The sequence below is a fragment of the Bidens hawaiensis genome, unplaced genomic scaffold (assembly GCF_021521415.1).
Source record: "Bidens hawaiensis isolate Kalapana, Puna unplaced genomic scaffold, B.hawaiensis_p1.1 tig00000955_1, whole genome shotgun sequence".
NCBI lineage: Eukaryota > Viridiplantae > Streptophyta > Magnoliopsida > Asterales > Asteraceae > Bidens > Bidens hawaiensis.
In genome coordinates, this window is record NW_027491057.1 from 1 (window position 1) to 12,974 (window position 12,974).

The window sequence follows — 12,974 nt, forward strand, 5'->3', positions numbered from 1 at the left end:
TGTAAATACAAACTTTGTGCAACTTTCTACCTGGTTGCCTTTTAATCTATTTTTTTCACTAATACTTGTTTGATCATTTGAGATTTAAAAAAAAAAAACGAAGGGCCTCATTCATAAATAATGAGTCAAATTGCCACCTCTAACTCTTAGATAAAAAGTAAGGATACAACACAAGCTACAGAATTTGCTTTTATTAGCAACTAATTTTATAATTTATGAAAAAAGCAACAATAACATATAAGCCTAGAGCTACTATATGCCAAACAAACCTTATCTTTAGTTGATTTCTCCTTTCTCAGCTCCAAAGGGTACCTTAATTTTAACCATAGCAAACTATTAAATCATTAAACTTTATGTTTGTAACTTTGCACTGAAAAACAATAAGGATATGCAGGATTTACCAACGATGGATGTCCAATTGGAAGCCATAAAGTTCATTCAAGAACAAGCTCATCAGCACATCACCTACACATGCAATTGGTACCAATTAACAAGCAAAGAACTGGTTTCAAGCTTAGAATGCAATTAATACTAATTAGTAGTTAACGCATAACAAACGTACAAAAAAGGATTAAAGAAGATGCCAACCTTCAGCCTCCATGTCCACAACTCCTCCAAAGAGCACGGCTCGGCTTTTGTGTACACACATAGAGAAACCAGCACGAGGTCCAGGTGGCATCCCACCTTTCTTTACCTAAAACCACATGTTGAGGAAAGCTTAAAGCGACGCAATAAATAACAGGTTACATGATTACATAAATTAACAATATAATAGGGATTTGAAAGAAGCATAAATACCTTATTCTAAACCCAAGTCTTAGGGTCAAGCACCCACATATCTGAATGAACAATCCCCTTCTCTGAGCTGCTGTTTTTATCAGAAGATATCTCTTTCGAATAGCCACCATATAAATAAATCTACAATCAACAGTAAATATGTAGACAAAAACAAGAAATTTCAAATATTTGTAAAATATAATTTACTCACATCTTCTTGGTAAACAAATAGTTGGAAACCACTCCTAGCACTGGGCCATAAGCATCCAGGTGTCGGTTTTATCTCTTGCCACTGTAGCAGCATGGTTTACTTTGTTTCAGTTGATTAATTCGCTAAAAAAATAATGAAAAAATTGCAAATTTGTTAACTACGTTACCTTAAAAGTATCCAAATCAAAGACGTACAGATCATTGAAATATCTGCAAAAGTAAACAAGGTAACAAATAGAGGATGAACAACTTATCAGAACTCGATTATATCTAAAAACTAAAGGAAATAAAAAATACCAACCTCACTTCTCGGAGAGTATCATAGAATCCACCAAAAACAACAAGCTTGTGCTTATACAAAACCTACATACAAGGCATAAACTTAGAGTTGCACATTGGAAACCGAAAACTGCAAGCATTATGTACAATCCAAATAACTAATAGCATGTTAACATACCATCCGATGACCAGAACGTGGACTGGGACAACCTTTATAATTCAACTGTTCCCATTGATTTGTTTTTAAATCCAACATCCAAAAGTCCTGTAATTACAGAAAAATGTAACACTCCACATATAAGAAAAACTCAAGTGCAATATAATATACAACAAGAAAACATATTTACCTTGTAGTGATGGAAACGCTCTTGATTAGGAGAGGTAAATTCACCACCTAGTGACCAACAAAAATATTTAAGATATACTCCTTTATTAGATACTAGTGCTACTTTATAATCCAAATAGAATTAAAACTTGAAAAGCAACAAGTTTGGAACCCGAAGTCGATATTTAACTCGTTTATAAGAATGCAACGAGTACTTCAATTATGATAACTTATCCAAATTCTACTGCTTAAGTACCGAAAATATAAAGATAATTCTTCCATGCAACAGCCTGGTGAGCACTGCGAGGAGGTGGACTGTTAGGGCTAGAGACTAGCTTCCAATCTCCCTTATTCACATCATATCGATAAAGATCACCATAAACGAATGTCTGCCAAACATTAGCAAAGTAAGCTCCAACACAATTTCAAAAAACAGGATGAACTAGCCTGTAAACGAACCAAATCGCTCATGAATTGTTCATGAACTGTTTGGTGGGAAGTTCATTTATCGAACATGAACAAAAAAATATTGTTCATTTATTAAGGAAAAGAACACTAATAAATGTTTTGTTCATTCATTAATGTTCACGAATGTCCATTTATGTTTGTATAAATTTTAATAAATTCGTAAGTAGTTATATTTATATAAATATAAACATATAAGGGGCTCGTGCAAATTATATGTATATGTATAGGTATACACAAACACACACTTGGTTATGTTTGGTCAATTAAATTTGCGTTCGTTTATGTTTGTTTTAACTTTGTTTGTTTGGGTTTGTTTAGGTTTAAACGAACGAACATGAACACGAACATGCTCCTTTCTTAATGAAAGGGCACGAGCACAAAAACTTGTTCAATTACATGTTCGTGTTCAGATAAAGTTAAATGAATAAATACAAACATTCCCGCGTTTGTCTTCATTCGGTTCGTTCACATGCCTATGATGAACTATGAAGTATACAACATCATAATAACAAGAGGTATACAAACCTTGGTACCATTGTAGAATTCACCACCATACAATATCATTTCAGTTTCCTTCAAAGGATTAATATTCAACTACACAACAAAAAAAGAGCCCTAGTCAATTCACTTCACAATACATACTTACTAATCCAAATACAAAGGTAACAAAGCTAAACAATATGTCAATATACCGAGCAATTGGACCGGGGAGACGGCCGAGGAGCGTTCTCTTCGACATGAATTTCCTTTTTCTTAGCTTCTTCCTTTTGAAAGCTTAACTATACACTCAACAAACATAATTTTAATAACTAAATGTGAAAAGTAACAATAACAAGTGTATATGTTATCAAATTATGTTTATTGAGTGAACCAGAATTGCGTCAATATCGTCCTCGGGCGAGACTTTTTTAGACTCTCTCCGAGCTTTTTTCTCCTCTGCTTTGGCGGTTTTTCTCTCGGTTTTCTCCTTTCCTTTACGTGGCTTCTTTGTTTTTTTACCCATTGTTTGTTGATGGTTATGTGTTAATTGTTTGTTTTACGTGATGGATTGACGGTGATGAATCTCGACGGCACGGCAGCTGAGGTGAACAGAGTGTTTTAAGTGTGAGGGTTTTGTTTAGGATTTATATGAGGAACGTTAATTTGACCTAAGCTTTGAGATATTGACCATTGAGTCAACTAACTTGATTTTGTAGTTCACCAAAATTAACCGAAAACCAAAAAGTCGTTAAACCGAATTATAACAAAATGATGGAGATTAATTGACTGTGTCCCATAGATAAACGCTAACTGAACTGAAAATAATTAAGACATACTTAAGTTGAGATGGATATATGTGGATTTGGTATATGTGTCAATATTCTAGCGACAAACTTTGAGAATATGTATCTATTACCTTTAGGCAATTCTTGTTTGAAGTCATCATTCCGTTTTTTCATGTTCATTTGGTTCAAAATGTAGTTCATACCTAACTTAGTTAATTAAATAGTTAACCGAAACTAAAGTTCGGTTATGGTTATGGTTTGGTATTTATCAAAATATTTGTAACTTTAAGGAATCGGAATTTATGACAACATAATCATAGAGATATAAAAATCTACAACTATGGCCACCACTCGTTCAAGGCCGTCTATAAAGGGTAAATTTAAGCTAGGGCTTTAGCCCCCCCCCCCTCCCAAATAAAGCCTTCAATTTAGCGAAAAGTTAGACACATGTTTGGGATTCCTTATTTGCACTTCCTTTTGACTTATACAAGTTGTTTTTGAAAAGTTACACCCTCCTAGCTTATCAAAAATGTAACATTTACTATTTTCCGAACCCGAAAACCCAAACCGTTTAAAATTTTGATTTTCATGAAAGATTTATTATTATTATTATTATTATTATTATTATTATTATGTTTATCATTGATTTATGTTTGTTAAATTACAACCTCAATTTCAACGCTATATTATTATTATTATTGAGTCTTAAATTATTCATTTCAAGTTATTAATATTTTTCTCATATGTGCGAATACTTGAATCTATGCTCATTTAATTGTTTACATGTGCAATCGTTAATTTGACACGTTGAACCAGGTATATCTAGATTAATATTTTAGCATGTAACATAAATAATTATGGTCATCTTAAATTAATTTTTATCCTAAGTGTTTTATTTGGCATATTTATTAAAAGAAAAACATATTTCTAGCATATTCCAAACTTAACTTTCTCTCAAAGACTTACCTATTAACCTCCTTCTAATCACAACTATAAATACTCCCTCATTTTCATCATTTTCCTTTGCTCGTTCTTCTTTTTCTTTCTTTGATAATATTCCTTCCAATAGAGTTTTAAATTTATATTTTTTTTGTGTTTGTTCATCATAAGATCACAAGGTAGGCATGAAGTTTTGTTCTTGTTCATATTTTCTTGCTTTGTTCTTCGTTTCTTCTTATTTTCATATTGTTATAATGGCGTTAAAAGTGGCAGAAGGTTAATCAAGCATCATGTGGTGGCGTTGATAGCCGAAAGGCAAGGATACATGCACCAATCGGCTGGTGTCCCGATGGTTGAGTTTTATGTGCCTTATGTCCAAGGCTTGATGCAAAACTACTATCGAGCCGTGAGTCTCACTGGAAGCAGCCTCTCTATTCCTATGGGGTAGAGGTAAGGCTGTCTACATCTTACTCTCCTCATACTCTACCATAGTTTTTCTATTGGTGGGATTTACTGAGTACGATGATGATGATGATCTCACCTAATCTATACACTATGGTGTATAGGGTGGAGGAGACAAAGAACATAAGGTTGTAAGATGATCCTTAATGGTCACACCTTAACAAGTTCTTACATTTTTAAAGTTTTTGCTTGTTTTATTTATTTTGATTCAAGAACCATTAGGATTTTGATGAGACATGACCAAATATATTATATATATCATACCACAAGTGGTTCATAATTTTCTTTGTCAAAATCAATTCAAAAGCATCAAAAACATTGTTGTTTACAATGTTCCAAATTTGACAGCAGAATTGTTCGAAAAAGGTTTAGTAATAACTCATAACAAAATAGAAAGATGCAAGGCCAAAGCCTATAATTAAGTTTGTTGAGTTACGGCTCTAATGACTATTTATTTGTATTTTTATTCTTTCGTATGGCTTCACAATCGTTATTTTAAAGTTGGTGCGCAGATTTGTATCCTCTGTAAAGATTGACTATTTTAGCCTATCTCGGGTTCGAATATGGACAATCTTTCTAAATAAAAGTTGTTCCTTACATTTTAATTTAGTTTACCGGAGATTTTTATAATTTTTGAGAAGTTATTGATATTTTTAAACATTTATGCAATCGGTGATAGAAATCTGTCCAAAACTGAGTTCGTTTTTTCTTGTTTCTTTTTCATCTTCTAGTTGTGCTATATATTACTTTGGCCTTTATTCATCAACACATTCTAAATAAACCTTAATCACTTGGATACAGTGATTACTCATTATGACTTGGCCAAGCTTAACCAAATACCCAATCTTTTCATTCACTAATCAAGGTGAGTAATTACACTCCCCTTTTTCTATTTTTGTTTTGTGGACTTTATGCGTACACAACTTTATTATTTATTTATTATGTAGGTATATACTCAAACACAATTCCACTATTTTCATATTGTAAATATTGCTCGATTAGTTGCTAAATGTTATATGACTATGTGTTTACAGTTTTTTTGGTTGGTTGGTATCTCATCCTCATCCTCATGCTCATAGGATGATCATACGCTGTCCAAGTAAACATGTACGAATCCAGTGGTATTTTGAAAGACACTTTTATTTTATGTTTTGCTAGTTGATGTAATACACATTATCGCAAGGAATTGTAATTTCTATCATTATATATATATATATATATATATATATATCTCATACCTTAGGTTTAATAAAATAAAGAACAATTTATATGTATTAGTTAATGTAATAGTTTTGAGATAATTTTGATTTGTGAAGCACTTGTGTACGATAATCGTAATAATAAATTAGATATTGACACTTTGTATTTATTTTAGTGTCTTTGAGTTATGTTACAAATTATGTCGCGCCCCGGCATGTCTCGCCGTTAGGTTGGGGTGTGATAAATAAATTATATATTCACACTTTATATTTATTTTAGTGATTTGAGCTATGATACAAATTATGTCGCGCCCCGGCATGTTCCGCCGTTAGATTGGGGTGTGACAAAAAACTCATTTTTCCTTCTTTAAAAACTTAAAAAGGTCAAATTACCAAACACCTTTTTAACTTATAAAAAATTAATAAATTATAAGGAGGTAAAAATAAAGACTCCCAAACAAATGTTGAAAATGTGTTTGAAAAGAGAAATAGATTCTTGGTTAGTAGTTTTGTTTATAAGATTAAATTTAAAAGATGAAAATGATCCTTAAGTTATTTGAAAAGACAAATATATTCGTGGTTAGTAGTCTTGTTTTGTAACAATAAAATTTTAAAAAAGCCTCAAAATCTCGTTTTGTTTTAGGCCTCTAAAAAAAACTGGGTCGACACTCTGCACTCGTTGGTCGCACTCTCGAAGAAGACACCCACACCCTCAAATTGGTGTAATTTTCATTTCTAATTTTCATGTAACCATTTTAGGGCTTTCGCTTCATATAGCTCTCTGTTTACAATCACACACACATATCTCCCACCTACACACAAAACATGCCATTTGAAATGAATAGGCGTATTCGAAAAAGGCCTCGTTCTTTGGAAGATCTATCTTCTGTCTAGTACTGCACGCTTCTGCCATGCAATAACTCCGAATCATTCTCTTAAAGCTCATCCTTTTCATCATAATGGTTGTCCAGAAATTATATAGACCAATAAGAAAATCCCAATTCATTTGGCCTTTCGATAAAATCAAATAGAAGGCCCCAAGGCGCCATATTCTAGGAGCCCACTCTATGCGATTGAATAAATATTCTTTTATATGTTGTTGGCTGAGGGATCCTTCTCCTTCCCACTATTCAATGATTCGTCTTTTTCATAGAGAAATATATTATCAATGGTAGAACACGATCCTTTTGGCATCATAGATTCATATATAAGGGATTCTTTGGTTCGGGTCGAAGAAGCAATGTCACTCGATCTTTATTAAACTGACTACATGGCCATGAGTAGTGGCGAAACTAGAAATTTTTTCATATGGCTTTGGGATTTTGCGATACTCTGTTTTATTCCGGCTAGTTTTTGGGTCCGGATAGGTTGGGTTAGTCATTTGGTTAGATAAATAATATGCAATATCATTATTTTAACAAACGTATATCAACATTAATACAAAGTCATTTTAAATAAAAAAGATAATACATATTATAATTTGTAGGCTTGAAGCTATGAAGGAAGCAAGGCAGTTGGGATTGCTGGCGATGAGGCGATTAAGATTGTCGACGGCCTGTGCTTGTTATCTTGTTGAAGTTGGCGATGAGGCAATCAGAATTAAGCGGTCGCTTCTTTGTTTTTTTTATTTAATTTTATTTAAGTATTATGTTTAACTATGTTAATTGGGTTGGATTTATTGAGCTATTATTTGAATAATTTTAAGTTATTTTAGTAGATTATATATGGTTATTATTTTATTATCCATTTATAGTGTCTGTTAGTCAGTTTTATAGTTTTTTTTTATATTTTATAAAAACAATATTTATTATTAAAAAATTAACTAAAAATTTTCATAATTGAAGAGGTAGGTCCCAGCAGGGCTCAGTTGGTCCCGCATGACTCACCTTGAACAGGGATGTCTGCGCAAAGACCATCTACTCCCGCAGGACCCACCATGCTCAGAGAAGCCTACGCGCAGTATGCAAGCTGCATACGCAGGGAAAAGCCTCCCAATGGTAAAGTAACCCGCCTGTTCCCGCAGTTGCGGATACAAGCCATCAGGGAAGGCTACCCGCACAGCATAGCTACACGCATAAGGCTTAACACTTACAAATATTCAGTGTCACCTGAAAGAATGAGCAAAGGCGGGAGGGGGAAAACTCCCGCCAAAATGGGCCAGTCCGTATGATGGAGGATCTTTTGCGTGATACCTGACGAGGTAAAGACAAAAGATCTGACCAGGAATGCGACAGCTCACTGACAGCAGCGTGGCAGACAGCATGCCACAGCACTGTGACCAATAGCCGCCGCCTGCCCACCAACTCCTGCCAGACCACGTGCCTAGCCTGCAGTTGGTAGAAGACGAAGAGTGCACGGCACGCCTGCTCTGTGTCAGCCGCTACCTATCCACCACTCACAGGTAGGGCACGTGCATAGGTTACAGTTGGTAGCGTGTTGGGCCGGCTAAACCCCTTGGAAACCTACCTTCGGCTATAAAAGACAGCAAATGGTATTATCATTTCATCATCTACTATCTCGTATAACTTACTTGATAACTGCTCTAATAGTATTCATATACTTTTATATTCAAAGAGCAATATAGACTGATTCTCACGCCGGAGGGTGGTCACAAGGAGGAACCCCCCCCCCTTCTCAGTGACGAGCTTACGGTGTCTGTTTTGCAGGTTCCCCGAAGTACAACTTACTCTGCTGGACCTAACCTTCGTGGGAAACATTACTTAGCCCCCAGATTACCTATAATCTGCCCGGGGTCACTTAGTGTTTCTTCATTGGCGCCATCCGTGCATAAAGCTAGAACTACATCTTTCTCCAGTTTTTCAAAACTTCCAAGATGACTAGAGAAATTCCGGTAACCACAACCCCAGCCACTGGGGTAAACACCGGCAACACAATGTTTACAAACACTACCCCAGCCACCCAAGCTGGGGCAAGTGAAGTACATTTTACAAACACTACCCCAGCCACCCAAGCTGGGGCAAGTGAAGTACATTTTACGAACACTACCCCAGTCACTCATGTAGGGGCAAGTGGAGTAAATATTCCACTGGGATTTACTGATACCCAGCTGGAAAAACGAACTCGAGCCCCTCGCCAAACACTTGATCAAGTGAAGGCATGGGCCGAGGCACGCCAACGAGAATTTCAGGCTGAGTTGGACGAACGCTTGCGTTCAGTCCAACAAGCTGAGGAATTCGGTAGTACTCGCCAGCACCTCAACATGAGTAGTGAGTACGAGCACTCGGACGACGAGAGGGAAGACTCCGACACCGACGCGAACCCTCGCCATAAGGCGAAAGGGAAGCGTAAGGAAACGGATCCCCAGCCAAAAAGGAATTTTGGGGAAGCATTCCAACCAGTCACGGAAAAAAGCTCGCGTGACTTCTCCAAGGCCTTTAGACCTACTGCCACAAACGCAGGAAGGTCAAAATTTGCAAGGGACATTGCAGAAGCAATCGCCCCGAGGAGTGCCAAACAAATGTCCAACATTGGCACATACGATGGTCTATCCGACCCAGATGACCATCTGAACAGGTTCATTGCGGGGGCAACCGTCAGTAACTGGACGGAACCCACGTGGTGCTACATGTTCCAGATGACTCTGGTAGGAGCAGCCAGGGCATGGTTCGACCGTTTACCGGTCCACCACATTTATGACTGGGCAGACTTCCAGAACAAGTTCAGTCAACAGTTTAGTCAACAGAGGAAGCACACTGAGGAGCAGTGGACGATCCTCAACTGTGTGAGAGAAGAGGATGAATCCTTACTGGACTTCATCACCCGCTTCAACTCCAAGAAGCTGAGTCTGGGCAACATCAGCGAAGACCTCGTTCGCGCCGCTTTCATTCAGGGCGCTGAGTACCCAGAACTTATCCGCACTCTGACGGGTAAAGACGGCATGCCATCCACATGGGATGCCATAATGACGGCAGCCAAGCGCTTCGCCGAAACGGAGAAACAGCTGGGAAGAGATCTCCCCCAGAATACAAACCTCTACACACAGAGGACAAGGGAGAACAATGTGAGAACCGCCCGGCTAAACAAAAAGAGGCGGCAAGGTATTTGGCAGTCAAGGATAAACTTTGACACCCCCTCAAGCTCTCGCCCTCTGGTTGGCGGAAGGGACAACACGCACCCTTCGAACCGGAAAAACCGTTGGACGCCACTCACCAAGAGCGTCACGGAGATATTTGCCACGGAAAAACTGCCATGGCCAAAAGCCCCAGCGATCCGACAGAAACCCAATGCGGATCAGAGCAAGTCTTGTGACTTCCATGGGACAAAGGGCCATAGCACTGAGGAGTGCACATCCTTGAGGGACATCGTCGAGACATTCGTCAAGGATGGGAGGCTCGCACACCTCGTGGCATCTATCAAGAAGGGAGGAAGGAACGACAACAGGTACAGGGGTAACGGACGAAAGCCCGTCGACATCAGCATCAACATGGTCCATGGTAAGGTCAGAGGAAGAAAGAGACCGATGACCGAACCATGCGCATGGAAGGAAGCAGAAGTGCGCTTCCCGCGAGTGCCGGGAGGCCCAAACAAAGAAGGCCCCATTATCATTAAAAGCCAGCTGGGGCACTACATCACCTCCCGCACCCTCGTTGACAATGGCGCATCGTCGACAGTGATGTACAGGCAGTTCTTCGACAAGCTCGATGATGAAGACAAGGAACGCCTGGAGACGGTCTACGCTTCAATGGAAGGGTTTGACGGCAGCATGAACACTCCCTTGGGCATCCTATCTTTCCCCGTCACTCTCACCGATGGGAATTATTCACGCACGGAGGATGTGGATTTTGTTGTGATGAAAAAACCACATCATACGTATGACATCCTATTCGGGAGAGACGGGATGGCAAGATTCAACGCCGTGGTATCCTCAGTCCACGGCATGATGGGATGGCCAACAACTGAAGGCGTAGCGATGATCACGGGCATTCCCCAGGTATGCATCGCATCTGTCTCCTCTAAACCCAAACCGAAGATGGCCAAACAAACCATCACTGAACCTGAACAGTGGGCATTCAATGGGAAATATCCCGATCAGGCCGTTACCATTGGCCCGACAATTGTTGATCCAACACGCACCTTACTCAAGCGCTTACTGCAGCGAAACGCAGACATCTTCGCGTGGACACCAGCCGACATGACTGGTGTACCCCGGGGAAAGGCAGAGCATAAGCTCAAATGCGATCCGGCCGTTACGCCGATCGTACAAAAGCGCAGAGTAATGGGGCCCGAGCAAACCAACGCGTGCAGAACCCAAGTCAAGGAACTCCTTGATGCGGGCATCGTGCGCGTCAGCAAATATCAAACATGGGTTGCAAATCCCGTAATGGTACCGAAGAATAACAAACAATGGCGCATGTGCATAGATTTCAAAGATTTGAATAAAGCATGCCCCAAAGATTGTTATCCGTTGCCAGAAATTGATCTCAAGGTGGATTCGGTGGCACCATTTCGCCTTAAATGCTTCTTGGATGCGTATAAGGGGTACCATCAAATCCACATGGCTGTAGATGACCAGGACAAAACCGCCTTTCGGACGCCCGATGGCACATTTTGTTATAAAATGATGCCGTTCGGACTTAAGAACGCGGGGTCCACGTACCAACGACTAATGGACAAAGAGTTTCACGCCCAAATTGGGAGAAACTTGGAAGTCTATATGGATGATTTGGTCATCAAAAGCCCCGAGCCAGAGGCGATGTTGAAAGACATTGAGGAAACTTTCAACACGCTCAGAAAGATAAACATGAAGCTCAACCCGAGCAAGTGTTCATTTGGGGTGGAAGAAGGGAAGTTCTTAGGAGTCATTATTACTAAAGATGGCTTCAGAGCGAACCCTGAAAAGGTCGAAGCCATTGTCAAAATGGAATCACCTACCACCATAAAACAGGCTCAAACACTTAATGGACGACTAGTCGCGCTTAACCGCTTTTTGGCAAACCATGCGGATAGGTCGTTCCCTTTTGTGTCAACGCTAAGAAATTGTTTAAAGAAAACGCACTTCCGCTGGACACCAGAAGCGGAAGCAGCTTTTCAGGAGATTCGATCACGCCTGATCGAACTCCCAACACTCACAGCACCACAAGCGGGAGAGGAGTTAATCCTATACCTCTCCGCAACAGATAGAGCAACCGGGGCAGTCCTGCTTGTAGAACGAAAAGGCATCCAGATGCCAATCTATTATGTTAGCCGCGTGCTGGCAGACGCGGAAACCCGGTACTCTACCCTGGAAAAACTGGTCTTGGCACTTATACACGCTTCACGCAGGTTGAGACGATATTTCCAGGGTCACCCAATCACTATTCTCACCAACTTCAAACTCTCAAATGTTCTAGGCAAACCCGAGTTATCGGGACGTCTAGCCAAATGGGCAATTGAATTGGGAGAATATGCGATTCAATACAAGCCGAGACCAGCCATTAAAGGTCAGGTCCTGGCTGATTTTATTGCAGAAGTCCCCGCTTCACGGGAGAAAGAGTGCCAGGAGGAGGTTCAACCCTCCCCAGCACACGAAATCGATGAAGTCTGGCGACTCTACACTGATGGAGCAGCTAGTAACGAGGGTTCAGGCGCAGGGTTAAAATTAACAAATCCAGCAGGCCAGGAATATACTTATGCTATTCGGCTGGATTTTCCAAGTACGAATAACGAAGCTGAATATGAAGCATTCCTGGCCGGATTGAGGATTGCGCGAAAGATGGGTGTAAAAAATTTGGAAGCCCACGTAGATTCCATGCTAGTGGCAAACCAAATAAACGGGACGTACACGGCTGTGAACGACACAATGGCCCTGTACCTTGCCCAAGCCAAAGCCATCATGCGCGATTTTAATGATTGTAAAGTGATACACGTCAAGCGCAGCGAAAACAAATCTGCGGATGCGTTAAGCAAGCTTGCATCACTGGCCTTCACCCACTTGGGAAAGGACATCCGCGTGGAACTCCTCGAAACACCATCAGTCCCGCACAAGGAAATTTGTGTCATCCAAACCGGTACAGAAACATGGATGACCCCAATAATAAAATACCTTGAAGC

The 12,974-nt window shown here is 39.6% G+C and overlaps 1 protein-coding gene across 1 annotated transcript; it reads right to left on the reverse strand.

Moving 5' to 3' along the window:
• Positions 1–270: 270 nt before the first annotated feature.
• Positions 271–3,074, reverse strand: LOC143549080 (uncharacterized). The gene is made up of 13 exons (XM_077040083.1): positions 2,931–3,074; positions 2,752–2,838; positions 2,585–2,653; positions 1,848–1,980; positions 1,614–1,660; positions 1,445–1,531; positions 1,289–1,350; positions 1,155–1,197; positions 989–1,069; positions 799–918; positions 589–694; positions 402–465; positions 271–312 (listed from the first exon to the last, which is right to left on the reverse strand). The coding sequence occupies exons 1-10, from the start codon at positions 3,060–3,062 to the stop codon at positions 805–807; spliced, it is 855 nt and encodes a 284-aa protein (XP_076896198.1). The 5' UTR covers positions 3,063–3,074; the 3' UTR covers positions 271–312; positions 402–465; positions 589–694; positions 799–804.
• Between the last annotated feature and the right edge of the window lie 9,900 nt (positions 3,075–12,974).